At 36.0% G+C, this 14,756-nt stretch overlaps 1 protein-coding gene across 1 annotated transcript; it reads right to left on the reverse strand.

Annotated features, from left to right (window-relative positions):
* Window positions 1-555: 555 nt before the first annotated feature.
* On the reverse strand, window positions 556-10,540 carry LOC109082024 (uncharacterized protein PB18E9.04c-like). The gene is made up of 7 exons (XM_042717192.1): window positions 10,271-10,540; window positions 3,217-3,276; window positions 3,056-3,103; window positions 2,822-2,880; window positions 2,689-2,744; window positions 1,638-1,690; window positions 556-1,451 (listed from the first exon to the last, which is right to left on the reverse strand). The coding sequence occupies exons 2-7, from the start codon at window positions 3,260-3,262 to the stop codon at window positions 562-564; spliced, it is 1,152 nt and encodes a 383-aa protein (XP_042573126.1). The 5' UTR covers window positions 3,263-3,276; window positions 10,271-10,540; the 3' UTR covers window positions 556-561.
* Between the last annotated feature and the right edge of the window lie 4,216 nt (window positions 10,541-14,756).

The raw sequence follows: 14,756 nt of genomic DNA on the forward strand, positions 1-14,756 counted from the left end.
TTAAATAAAATCAATACTTTTATTCAGCAAGGATGTGTTAAATTGATAAAAAAAGTGATAGTAAAGAAAATATATTATTAGAATATATATTATTAGAATTTATTTTTTTATTTTGAATAAATGCAGTTCTTTTTAACCTTTTATTCATCAAATATATTAGACAGCAGAACTGTTTCCAACCACTCATAATAAATCAGAATATTAGAATGATTTCTAAATGATCATGTGATAGACTGGATGTTACATGTGACACTGAAGGCTGGAGTAATGATGCTGAAAATTCAGCTTTGCATCACAGGAATAAATTATTTTTTTAAAGTATATTCAAATAGAAAACTATTATTTTAAGTTGTAATAATATTTCACAATATTACTGTTTTTTTCTGTATTTTTGATCAAATAAATGCAGGCTTGATGAGCAGAAGAGACTTCTTTCAAAAACATTAAAAATAGTAAAGTTTCCAAACTTTTGACCTGTACTGTATATATATATATATACATATATATATATATATATATATATATATATATATATATATTGAGGGGGCCGGTGCCACCCCTTTAGACATGCCCCTGGTTTGAACAGTAGTGTATAGTCATAGCATATTTTGTCAAACCTGTTTGGGGCACTATAATTGTTGCTGCTGCATTTGTTGTTCCAGGTGGCACTGTAGACAATAAAGTTGTATCTGAAACCAGTGATGCAGTTTTGGATGTTCTTTTAGCTGTTGTACTTTCAAAACTAACTCCCGCACCTGATGTAGCTGGCAGATTTGCAGATGAAATGGCAGTTGCTGTTACTTTTGGAGCGTTTGAGTCATCCTTTACAGTTGTTGTCTGCGTACTGGTTGTAGCACCCTCTGATGCTCCAGTTTCCAATGGTGTCCATTTTAATGTCAATCCCAATGTATTTCTAGTGGTTGTGGGTTTTATGTTGCTTGTTAGCTGTATTGCGGTAGTTGCTGGTGTGTTTAATGGAGTGGCTGTTCCTGGAAATACAGACATTGTGAGCTTTGATGTGGTGGCTGTTAGTTGCCTTGAGGTTTCTAATGCTATATTGTTTGAAGTGGTAGTTTTTGGTAGCATTGCTGAAGTTGTAAAATGTGTAATGGTTGTTTGTTGTCTTGAGTTGGCAGTTGGTAAGATTGTTGTTTCTGAAGTGGTGATTGTTGCTGGCACTGCTGAAGTTTGAAGCTCGGTTGTGGTTTCTGATTTTTGTCTTGTGGTGGTCTTCTGTTTGCTGATATGTTCCTGAATGCTGGTTGTTAGGGGCTCTGTTGAAATGGTGGACTTTGTTTTGGTTGTTGAAGGCCCTGAAGTAGTTGTTTGTGCAGTTGCTGGGAAAGCTGAAGAGGGCAACATAGTTGTTGTTGCTGGTGATGAGCTGAATGATTTTGTTGATGTTGTGGCTGAGGTAATTGCAGGGGATATGGGAGGTGCTTTTTTAATTGCTGAAAAAAGAAAAAAAAAAAAAAAGAAAAAAAAAACTCATCACTCAGAAAAAATAAAAAAAAAAAACAACAAAACTAAAAATAAAAAAATAAATAAATAAACACATAGAAAATATCTGACATCAGGATTTACACAGGGTTTAATGAAATTTAGATAATTATATAAATATTAATTTCAATACTTACATATTTCTAAAACAGGGTACCAGTATTTTCTGGAAATAACTAGTGGTCCTCTCCTGAAAGATTAAATTATTGTTAATATATTATTTTGCATGAATAAAAAACACAGTTTGTTCAAAAAGAAATAAACTTATTGCAAGGGATATTTTTCTTTCCAGGATCTTCTTCATGATCAAAACATCTAAAAACTCTTTCTAAAGGATATTAAAATTACCAGGATCTTCTTCATGATTATAACAGTGACTAAGTCTAAGGTACAATTTGTACTCCTAGATGTCATTGGAGATTGTAAATTATGGGTTAAATTTTTTTCTGGACTCTGGTTGAATTAATTAAATTAGTAATCAAATAGCAAATAATTGAAATCATAAAACTTAAACAATTAAGCCACAATTGATTTAGTTTAACAAAAAAAGAAGAAAAAAAGGGCCTTATAAAATCTGTTTTATTTTTTTTCTGAAATTCAGTTTTATTGTTTTCATATTAATTGTTTTCTGTATTAATTTTTCTGCATTCCATTTTAATGGTTAGAATCAATTTGAATAATCTAAAAGCATGTCTAATAAATTGAATTCATAAAAAGTTAACAACTTAATATTTTATTATAATTTGTACAATAATATTTTCTGTTTTTATATTTTAATACAACTTTATTACCAGAAACGGTGGTAATCAAATGAAGTCATAAAACATTAACAAATCAATCTTTTAATGTGCAATCAAATCAAAATGTAACAATTCCTTTTATTTGTTGGCAAACAAAGTGCTGTACAACTGAGGTTTACTATTAAAATTAATAAGAAAAATAGTGTGATTATTCCTTTAAAATAGTTTTAATAATTTTATTATTATTATTATTATTATTATTATTACTTTGAGAAAAACATTGTACTGTACTATAGTAATACATTTCTCTCACATTTAAGTTAAACAGAACTCTTGTTTTGAACTTTTATGTGCTTTAAATCTGGCCCTACATAGTAGTTATATCCTGACTTTGTGAAATCTCAGGTCTAAAATAGTAGGTAAGAGCAGAATGAGTTTTCTCACTTACCTAAAAATTTTAATTTCTGTACGGTTGGCCACAGGCCAGTATTCCATTGCTCTGTCCTATATAAATAAAGAAAAATGTCATTTAAAATGTATTAAATTGATAGTGGAAAATTGTAAATGTGCTATGAACTTACATTCAGTTGGGTCCTGCTGGTAACTCTTTGGTCTGGTGAGGGCGTATGATGTGAAACTGCTGATGATGTAAAAGGGGTAATAATAAAAATGATATTAGCTATAAAAATAGGGTATGTGACAATAACAATAATTGATTCTGCTATATTTCTTTTAATTAATTAATTACATTTTTTTTCATTTACTGGTGTTACTAATCTACAAACTGTATACAATGACAGATCATTTGTTTTTACCTGAGTCCGTCAAATTATTTAGATTTTCACATGTTGGCCCCAACAATCCTAATGGAATAGATATAATTACCATTTGTTTGACACTTTTTGCAGTGTTTCTAAATTCAAACATTTTGCTACTGTATGTTTTACAAACATTAAAAATTTGAATAGATATTTACCTAAAATAATAAATAGAACCACTAAGGGGGACATGGTCCTTTTCATGTTACCCTGTGTTCCTGCAAATACATGGAAAATTATTACACAAATTTAACAACAAAAGAAGGCATTGCTTCTAGAAGGGGGCTTTGGGACACTGGATATAATATTACAGTCAGAAAACATCATTTATGCTTATACTGAAGTGGGTGATGTTATCAGATTTCTTTTCTTTTAGCTCAGTTGTATTTGGTATTACCGGTCACAAAAATGTCAATGCCTGAATGGCCAGGGAAAAAACATTTTCTCTTTAGCTTGATAGGAAGATGATGAAGCAACTTGAACAGAACAAAAGGCATAAACTGTCTTTTCTTTCTTTCTTTTTTTATTCTTTTTTTAATCACAGGTCACATTATAGAAGTATTGGTAAAATCTTGATGTCAGCTGGTCAATGTTAGATTCATTCAGTTTTTGATGCGCATATTCTCTTTGCATTTTTGTTCCAAAGTCCAGATATTAAATTCTTCAATATTTTATATACATGAATGTATAAATATAAATATAAATATAAATATAAATATAAATATAAATATAAATATAGCTGCAAGCAGCGATTACTGTGGTTCCAGCACTTAAAGGCCTTCATGGCTTCTATACTGTCAGTGGTCACAGCAAACACATCCATGATGGAGAATATGATGAGACACAGACGGAGTAATGAAAAAGTTGAACTATATTACTAAAGACACACTCTTTTACTTAATACCGACTAAGCAGGCTCACACACACATAGACACATATTATGTTGTAGATATAGATATTTGAAACAACTTACAGGAAAAAAAAAATGCTTACTGGAATTGTCCTGTTTATAATATATATATATATATATATATATATATCACAAATAATAAATATATATATATATATATATATACACACACACTGTGTGCACAATTATTAGGCAAGTTGTATTTTTGAGGATTCATTTTGTTATTGTAGAACTAGAGTGCTCTTGGTCAATCCAAAATGTTAACAAAAAAAACTGAACATTTAAGTAGTAAAAGTGAAGTTTTGGCATTCTTAAGAGAATATCTACATCTACACCATTATTAGGCAACTATTAGTGTGCAGAATTATGCAACTAAATGAAAAACAAAGATTTTCCCATCGGCTTGTTTATTTTCACCTGTTAAAGTGAGAATAATAAACAATTTACAAATAAACATTTCTGAAATTTCAAAAAGAAATCCTCAGTGACCAATATAGCCACCCTTCTTTTTCGATAACAGTCACAAGCCTCCATTCACGGAGTCAGTCAGTTTCTTGATCTGTTCAGAATCAACTTTTTGTGCAGCCGCAACAACAGCCTCCCAGACACTGTTCAGAGAGGTTACTGTTAACCTTCACTGTAAATTTCCTGCTTAAGAAGGGCCCAAAAGTTCTCAATAGGGTTTAAGTCAGGTGAAGAAGGGCCATGTCATTAGTTTTTTCATCTTTAAGGCCTTTACTGGCCAGTCACGCAGTGGAGTACTTTGATGCATGTGATGGAGCGTTGTCTTGCATAAAAATCAAAATCTTCTTGAAAGATGCAGACTTTTTCCTGTACCACTGCTTGAAGAAAGTGTCTTCTAAAAATTGGCAGTAGGTCTGAGAGTTTATTTTGAGTCCATTTTCAACCCGAAAAGGTCCATCTAGCTCATCTTTAATAATACCTGCCCATACCAGTACCCCACCTCCACCTTGCTGGCGTCTGAGTCGAAGTGGAGCTCTGTGTCCATTACTGATCCAACCACGGGCCCATCCATCTGGTCCGTCAAGAGTCACTCTCATCTCATCAGTCCACAAAACCTTTGAAAAATCTGTCTTCAGATATTTCTTGGCCCATTCTTGACGTTTCAACTTATGTGTCTTGTTCAGAGGTGGTCAGGTTTCAGCCTTTCTTACCTTGGCCATGTCTCTGAGAACTGAACACCTCCTACTTCTTGACACTCCAGGTAGGTTGCAGTTGTGGAATATGGCAGCACTGGAGGATAATGGGTTCCTGGTAGCTTCATGTATGATTCTTCTCAAATCTTTGGCGGTTAATTTGCGTCTTTTCTTCTCGACACGTTTCTTGTGACCCTGTTGACTATTTGCTACAAAACGTTTGATGGTTCTGTGATCACAGATTTTTCAAGAGTGCTGCATCCCTGTGAAAGACTTTTTACAATTTTTGACTTTTCAGAGCAAGTTAAATCTCTTTTTTGGCCCATTTTTCCTGAGGAGAAGAATCTGCCTAATAATTATGCACACCTTGATATAGGGTGTTGATCTCCTTAGGCCACACCCTCCCTCGTTACACAAATACACATCACCTGATATGCATTAAATCCAATAAGCATTCAAGTTTATACAGCTTGGACTTGGAAATTATGGATAAAATGATGATATGGTCAAAATAATCACTTGCTTAATAATTGTGCACACAGTGTGTATATATATATATATATATATATATATATATATATATATATATATATATATATATATATATATATATATGGTCCGCTATTAATGTAATGTGATGTTATGTTCTAATGGTTGAAGATTTGTGTTGGATGTGCCCTTTTTCTCCCTTGATAATTAAAAGAACTCTTTAGATATAAATTCTTCCTTGTGCGCTTTATTTACACACCAGCTCGTGTGACAGAATAGCAGACCTAAAAGTAACTAAGTTAGCGGCATTTTTCTTTTGTTCTCTTTTTTTGTTTTTTTCTCTCCCGGAATGAATATCCCTGCAGTCCAGCTCCTATGCCTGGAGCAGTCTGACCGTTCGCTGGTTTATTGATCTGGCATGCCTTACCCACTTCCCAGACCGCTCGCTCTGTACTTTTTTTTACACTGGCCTGAGCGAGTGGTGTAAGGCACGCCTACCAGTGGATGGTCCCAGAGAGGATTTCGACGCTTTCGTGGAGTGGGTGCTGGAGAAAAATGGATCCCCATTCACCGTTTGCCCCGCTGAAGAGGATATCTCCAGCCCCACTCCCGAACCAGAGACCAGCCAGCCGTCATCCCGCTGCACGGAGCTAAAGCCAGAGCCCACCGCAGTCGCAGAGCCCGAGCCGTCCATAATAAAGGAGCTAATCATTGTTTGGGAGCTAGGACTCGAGAGCGCGACTGACCAGGTGTGTGAGCCGGCAACACTGTGCGTCGTGGGATTACTGGTGGAGATCGAGGGCGTGGAGGAAAGCCCTGCCCACACTGCTGCGACTCAGGGTGAGCTGCAACCGGTTTCTGAAAATTATGTAGAGGAATTAATGGACATTTTTCAAATGGACCTTATAGACTGGGTTGGGGAGGTAATTCCTGAATCTCCTGTGTCTCCGCTGGTTCCGTCCAGCCCTGATCCTCCTGTGTTCCCTCCAGCCCCTGAGCCCCCCTCTCTCGCCTCCTCCTAGACCAGTCAGTTCCTCTGCTCCATCTCCGCTGGTGCCTGTCAGCCCTTCGGCTCACCCTCAGTCAGTGCCATCTGGGCGCTCTGGTCCGCTTCGGGACTTCCAGTCTCCAGCTCCGCCTTGGCGTGAGGATCCCCTGTTTCCGCTTCCAGTCTGCGAGCCCTGGACTCCACCTCAGACCTCCGACCCATCGGCTCTGCCTTGGCTCTTAGCTCCCTCATCTCCACCGTGGCCCGGCATCCCACCAGCTCCACCGGGTTCCCTCGTCCCTCCGGCTCCACCTTGGTCAGTCGTCGACCATCCACTGTCTCCGTCAGTTGGCCCCCTGGTGTTGTTGGCTCCTCCTCCACCATGGCTCCTCCCGCCGTCGACTCCACTGTGGGTCATCATCTTGGCTGGCCTCTGGATTACCATCTGGCTCCTCCTGCTCTGGGCTCCTCCCTGGCTCCTCCCTCCATCCACTCCACCCTAGCTCCATGCTCCCTCATTGCCTGCCCCTTGCCTGCCCCACGCCCGCCTCCAGAACCCCCACCCTCCCTCCGCTGGACTATTTCTTTCGGTGCGAGGACGCACCGTTCTGGGAGGGGGCAAACTGTCACAGTCATGGACTTTCTGTTCCTTTTGTGTTTTCCCTATTTGGTCATGTTCCGTTCCTCATTTTATTAATTGATTAATCCCCACCCGTCTCCATTCCCCTCATTACTTTCCTTGTGTTTAAAAACCCTGTTTGTTCAGTTCCTTTTGGTCCACTATTAATGTGATATTTGTTTTAATGGTTGAAGATTTGTGTTGGATTTGCCCTTTTTCTCCCGTGATAATTAAAAGAACTCTTTAGATATATATTCTTCCTCCTGCGCTTTATTTACACACCAGCTCGTGTGACATATTTTTTCATATTTAAATTTTATCATATGGCATAATTGTCAAAACTGATGTCTGTATAAATTAAGTGGTAATTTTTGACTAAATGTGATTTTATTTGAAACTATAAAAAATTCAGAAACTATCTAAAACCCAATAAAAAAACAAAACACAAAAAAACAACTATCTACTACTTTAGAACCATATAATTCTGCTATCTAGTGGTTATATTAGCACTTTTAGGGAATGAGGCATAGATATAGTGTTTTTAACTTTCATAACTATTACAATCAGTTTCTGTCCAATCTGCATAAAATTTTGCATGATTGTTTAGAACCATATAATACATTAATTTCGAATCCGCCTGACTTTTGTTCGTGTTGACCAAAGGTATCCAACGATATAAAGTTTTTGAGTCTATGACAAACGATGTACGAGCTACGAACAAAAGTGTCTGAAATTTTAATTTTTTCATGCTGTAGCACCCCTTTTTGGGTGACTGGGGCAAGTCTTTGGATCTGAGTAGCGAGCAATACTACTACGATTTGACCAAGTTTCAGCTCTCTTAGGTCTTTTATGGTTTGGGCTGCAAGATTAGTTTAACCGGCAAAGAAGAATTATAAAAATAAATCCTTACAATTACAATAGGGTTTCAGCACTACGTGCTTGAACCCCTAAATATACATATATTCTCATTGAACTGAGACATGTACACATTCTTTTCCTGCTATTCTATTTGAAATTTAACCTGCTGGATTTTAAGTAATTTAGTTAGACAAAAGGCAATGAGGTTGCCTATAGAAATGAAGTGTATAGATTGGTTGAATGGTGCACAGACAACAATTTGTCTCTTAACATCAAAAAGACAAAGTAGCTAGTCATAGACTTCAGGCGACATCAAGAGGAACTTCAGCCCTTGGAAATAAAGGGAGAGGAGGTGGAGAGAGTGTCCAGTTTTAAGTTCTTGGGCATCCATGTTTGTGAGGACCTTAAGTGTACTGTTAACACTGCTGCTCTGGTCAACAGAGGCCCAAGAGAGACTTTACTTTCTCCAGACTTTGAGAAAGGCCAATCTCTCTGCCAGACTATTGAAGTTGTTCTACCACTGTACGGTAGAAATTATACTAACATATGGCATTACAGTCTGGTATGTAAATTGTTCAATGGCTGAAAGAGCTGCACTGCAAAGAGTTATTAAAATCTCACAGAAGATAATCAGACTTTCACTTCCATCTACATACTGGTTAAAAATGTATAGCCTGAATGCACTGTAAATCGCTTTGGATAAAAGCGTCTGCTAAATGCATAAATGTAAATGTAAATCTACAGGCTTCACTGTCAGAGCAGAGCCTATACTATTATCAAGGACAGCACTCACCTTTTTCACAATCTGTTTGCACTACTGCCATCTGGAAGACGCTACAGAGCTTTAAAGACTCGCACCTCCAGATTCAAAAACAGCTTTTACCCAACAGCCATATGCAAACTGAATTCTTTCTTCCCCGTTTTTCTTTCTTCATAACTACCCTTAGAATTTTGAAAGGATGGACTGTGCCATACTACTGCAATGACTACAAGTCATTTTAATATTGTTTTTTGGGTTTCTTTTAGGACTAATTCATCTTATCTTATCTCATTTTTTATGTATATTTATTTATTTGCATGTTTTTTTATGAGTGTGAATGTAGATGGATGTAGTTTCCATGAGAGATACAAAATTTTGTTGCATGCTTCTTGCAATAACAATAAAGGTATTCAATTCAATTCAATTCAAAATAGCAGATAAAAGTGTTAAGAATAAATTCAAATATCCGAACGACACTGTCCGTATATCAGTTTTTCTTAATTAATAAATGTAGCCTCTAGACCTTAAGAAGCAAGCATGTAGCAGCACTATTCCACGGTTCATTGTGGGAATTTGGGTTTGTTTGTTGTGCTCACAAATTCAAGTGGTTTAAGTGGACTCAAAAGTGGACACTCACCAAGTGTCTGACTTCATGACATGACATGCCAGTTTTCTTTTTTTTTTTTTTTTTTTTTTTTTGCAAGAAACATGCACATTGACATGTTATGATGTGCAGTGTTGTACATAATTTGCAGAACAATGTAACAATTTTCTGTAGGCTATGTATATATTTTACATTACATCATACTGCCTTACAGTTGCTTGTACAGTAAAACACTAAAACCTTTTCATAAACTACCCACAAAAACTCTTAAAGCACATAATATTCAAAAAAAAAATTATTAAAATCCAAATACAAATCAATAAATAAAATAAATCTATATCCAAATACAGATCACTAAAAAGTCCACAGCTTACAATAAGTTATTACCAGCACTGAAAGATTTCACACGGAAATGCCATTTGAAAACAATGATCAAAGATGATGTGTTAATGTTATGTGTTAAATCAATAGGGCTCAAACCAGTTTTGCATAGTTTACCGCACATCCAGTGATCCATTGCATTTAAAGAGAAACTAACCTAATAAATTAATTGCTAATGTTTTTCAGGAAGAAAAGGAGAAACCCAAAATCTCACTAAAGTAACTTGTAACATGTAAGAATAGCATGGCACAGCTCTGTTACATATTCAAAACAGCTGTCCTAGCAATTGCATCTGGCAGTTGATAAAATAGCAGTATTTTATTAAATTTGAATACAACAAAAAAGAATCTTCATACTTGGTCTAATTTAACAGTGTGACAATTTTGAGATATATACAAATAACAAACACATAGTATTGTGATAATTTATCAGCTGCATGCCCTTACCTATTATTAGTCCTTTGTTCAGTTCTTTAGGCTACCATAAATGTAATAAAATCCAGATCATATTGCGAAAAATAAGTGATATAGATAAGCCTAGTTTTTCTTCCTTTTTGAGTGATCACTAAGCTAGTCAGATCTTTTCTTCCAGTTAAAGTTCAATCAGTTTATGTTTAGTCTGTGTGGCAGTTTTCTTCACTGCTGTCACAGACAGGTGGAGCAGCACAGATACATCTTTGAAATGTAAAGCATGTTCCTGTATTCACACATCATTACCTGAATTTCAGCATTGCATATCTGTTTGATTCTCTCGCTGTAGATGCCTCACGCAAGCTTCACTTTAGTTTTTCTAAGATAGTATGCTTTTAAGAATAAATGTAATATAGTCTCTAAAAAAAAAGAAGCTTAAATGTCTCCTGTCTACTGAGCAGGACAGCAACAAAGCAGCTGACATTTTTAAACTTAAACAATAGGATGATTGATGCTTCATGTCATTTTCACAGATTGTTTGTTCAGTGTTATAAATGACATTTAGAGAAAACGATACTTTTAATAACATTGCACAAGAAGGTTGCATTTGTTAACATTTGTCAACTACATAGTTAACAGGAACAAACAATGAATAGCATTTATTATTATTAGTATGTTAATTTCAACATTTACTAATGCATTTTATACAATCTTAATGTCTGTTGATATTATCTAATGCTCTTTGAATTTACATGAATGATCAATGAAAATTTTATTTTGATTAACTACCAATTATTAGTAAATGCTGTAAGAAATATATTGCTCATTTTAGTTCATATTACATAAAGCATTAACTAATGACTCAGATCTTACTGTAAAGTGCACAAAGTGTTAAATTTCTTTTATATAGAATACAGAAACGTAGATTGTATTCGTGAATTGTTTTGTTCATTTTCAAATGAAAAATCCTGAGAACAGAGAGAATAACTTTAAAAGTATCTAAAATATCAAATGTTTGTATTATTAACTGCATGAAGATAAACAAATTATGTTTTATTAACAAAGTTCAGGAGGAGCATGTTCAGATAATTAACCTGGCCAATTCATCATCAGCAATTACACCATCTATCCTATCAGCTCAAGAGATATAAATAGCCCAAGCCATTTTACCTTCATTCTCTCAGTATTTCTACATCCCTTACCACCCTGACTCTTCACCATCGGCCCGTTCCGACCCCAGCATGGGGGGAGCGCTCTTGGTCTGGGCTTAATGCCGAGCCCTCTCCCCAGATGGGGGGAGTACCCCAGGAATTACCGAGCTCGGAGCCCTCTCCCTGGACAGCATGCCAAATGCGCATACCATTCATCCTAAGACGAACTGTTGAATTCTATTGTGATAGCAACAACTGATAAAGATAACATAAAACATGATACAATAGTAATATTGAAATACATAAGCAGTTTCATATACAAGACATGATGCCAATCAGGAAGGTAGCCTTCCTGGCTTCATGGGGAAAAAGCAGGTAGCACCTTGTGTGTGTAATATTAACCCATCAGATATCAATACAATATCAGTTATTATATATAACCCCAATACTACAGTCTCTGCACTGGCTACCTATTAAGTTCCGTATCAGTTACAAAATATTATTACTTACTTATAAGGCCCTTAATGGCTTAGCTCCTGCGTACCTAACTAGTCTTTTACCACGCTACAACCCATCACGCTCCCTAAGGTCACAAAACGCTGGACTTTTGATAGTACCTAGGATAGCAAAGTCCACTAAAGGAGGTAGAGCTTTTTCGCATTTGGCTCCCAAACTCTGGAATAGCCTTCCTGATAATGTTCGGGGTTCAGACACACTTTCTCTGTTTAAATCTAGATTAAAAACACACCTCTTTGGCCAAGCATTCAAATAATGCATCTCATAATTTTGGACTGCAGTTATATCTGATCAAATGTGCATTATAATTCTTTAGCTTGGGTTAAAATAATTAATTTTATTTGGCTGGAACAGCATGCTATGTTAATTATGTCTCTATTTGTTTCTCTGTTTTGCCACAGGATTTACATCCCATGGTAACTAAGATTTACACAAGCTCCAGTCTGGATCCAGAACACCTGAGAAGAGATGATGCCAACCCCTCAGAGGACATCAGACGATGCTAACCCCAGAGACAACATACAGAACTACCACATTTTGCTATAAGTTTGATTGCATAATTGCTGTTAATAGTGTTAATCGTCTGTTTGTTTACGTCTTTTATTGATTTTTCTGAACATTTCTGCCATATGCACATGAACTGACAGTCATCACTCATAAGCATACTACTAAATATTGTAGAAACTTAATTTTTTGTAAAGTCGCTTTGCAATGATTTGTATCGTAAAAAGCGCTATACAAATAAACTTGAATTGAATTGAATTGAATTATATCAATGTGACATAGCTTGCGCATTTCAAATTATGGTTTACTAATGGTTAGTTTAATGGAGTTAATGGTTTTGAAAGCATTAACCTTTATTTGGAGACTATTAGGAATTAAATTGTATTGTTATTTGGGTTGCACTTTATTTTACAGTCCTGTTCCACATCTACATACTATGCACTTGTTATAGTAATTACAATACTAACCCTGAACCTACCCCTAAACCTGAACCAAGTAATTACCCTATATTATCCTGTATTTAACAGGGGTGGATGAAGTACACAAATCAAGTACTTGAGTAAAAGTACATAAAATATTACAACAAAATAAAACTAAAATAAAACCAAAATCAATCCTACTCAAATTAAACTAAAAAAAAACCAAAAAATTAACCAACTTAAAAAAAAAATAACCAAAAAATATACCTAAACAAATATATAGCAATTTTATATAGGCTACTTGATTCAATTTTATATGAGCACATATTTTTTATAATCCTACTGCTCAAAATACCTGGGATTTTCCCAAAATAACCACTATATGGAGTCAAGATATATTTTTGTTGTTGATATGGACTACATTGATGAGAATGAAGTAGTATTGTTCACTGTGAAGCTTACACTGTGATGTACCTGAGAGAAAACAGATTTGACCATTTGATTTTCACCAGTAAGAAAAAAGTGTTTTAGGTTTGTTGTATTGCAGAACATCACAGTTATATACAAACCCGATTCCAGAAAAATTGGGACACTGTACAAATTGTGAGTAAAAAAGGAATGGAATAATTTACAAATCTCATAAACTTATATTTTATTTACAACAGAATTAAGATAACATATCAAATAATAAATAAATATTGGCTCATTTTGGATTTCATGAGAGCTACACATTCCAAAAAGTTGAGACAGGTAGCAATAAGAGGCGGAAAAGTTAAATGTACATATAAGGAACAGCTGGAGGAACAATTTGCAACTTATTAGGTCAACTGGCAACATGATTGGGTATAAAAAGAGCCTCTCAGAGTAGCAGAGTCTCTCAGAAGTTAAGATGGGCAGAGGATCAACAATTCCCCCAATGCTGAAGCGAAAAATAGTGGAGCAATATCAGAAAGGAGTTTCTCAGAGAAAAATTGCAAAGAGTTTGAAGTTATCATCATCTACAGTGCATAATATCACTCCAAAGATTCAGAGAATCTGGAACAATCTCTGTGCTTAAGGCTCAAGGCCGGAAAAACCATACTGGATGCCCGTGATCTTCGGGCCCTTAGACAGCACTGCATCACATACAGGAATGCTACTGTAATGGAAATCACAACATGGGCTCAGGAATACTTCCAAAAACCATTGTCAGTGAACACAATCCACCGTGCCATTCGCCGTTACCGGCTAAAACTCTATAGGTCAAAAAAGAAGCCATGTCTTAACATGATCCAGAAACGCAGGCGTTTTCTCTGGGCCAAGGCTCATTTAAAATGGACTGTGGCAAAGTGGAAAACTGTTCTGTAGTCAGACGAAACAAAATTTGAAGTTCTTTTTAGAAAACTGGAACGCCATGTCACTAAAGAGGACAAGGACAACCCAAGTTGTTATCAGCGCTCAGTTCAGAAGCCTGCATCTCTGATGGTATGGGGTTGCATGAGTGCGTGCGGCATGGGCAGCTTACACATCTGGAAAGGCACCATCAATGCTTAAAGGTATATCCAAGTTCTAAGAACAACACATGCTCCCATCCAGACGTCGTCTCTTTCAGGGAAGACTTTGCATTTTTCAACATGACAATGCCAGACCACATACTGCATCAATTACAACATCATGGCTGTGTAGAAGGATCCGGATACTGAAATGGCCAGCCTGCAGTCCAGATCTTTCACCCATTAAAAACATTTGCCGTATTATAAAGAGGAAGATGCGACAAAGAAGACCTAAGACAGTTGAGCAACTAGAAGCCTGTATTAGACAAGAATGGGACAACATTCCTATTCCTAAACTTGAGCAACTTGTCTCCTCAGTCCCCAGACGTTTGCAGACTGTTATAAAAAGAAGAGGGGATGCCACACAGTGGTAAACATGGCCTTGTCTCAACTTTTTTGA

This window comes from Cyprinus carpio, chromosome B1 (assembly GCF_018340385.1).
Source record: "Cyprinus carpio isolate SPL01 chromosome B1, ASM1834038v1, whole genome shotgun sequence".
NCBI classification, from domain to species: domain Eukaryota; kingdom Metazoa; phylum Chordata; class Actinopteri; order Cypriniformes; family Cyprinidae; genus Cyprinus; species Cyprinus carpio.

Excerpts from the sequence above, each read along its gene's own strand:
- LOC109082024 (XM_042717192.1), bottom strand. The coding sequence starts at position 3,262 with ATGAAAAGGACCATGTCCCCCTTAGTGGTTCTATTTATTATTTTAG. Across the intron at positions 3,104-3,216 it reads GGTTCTATTTATTATTTTAG|GATTGTTGGGGCCAACATGT; the intron begins GTAAATATCTAT and ends CTATTCCATTAG. Across the intron at positions 1,452-1,637 it reads GTACCCTGTTTTAGAAATAT|CAATTAAAAAAGCACCTCCC; the intron begins GTAAGTATTGAA and ends TTCTTTTTTCAG.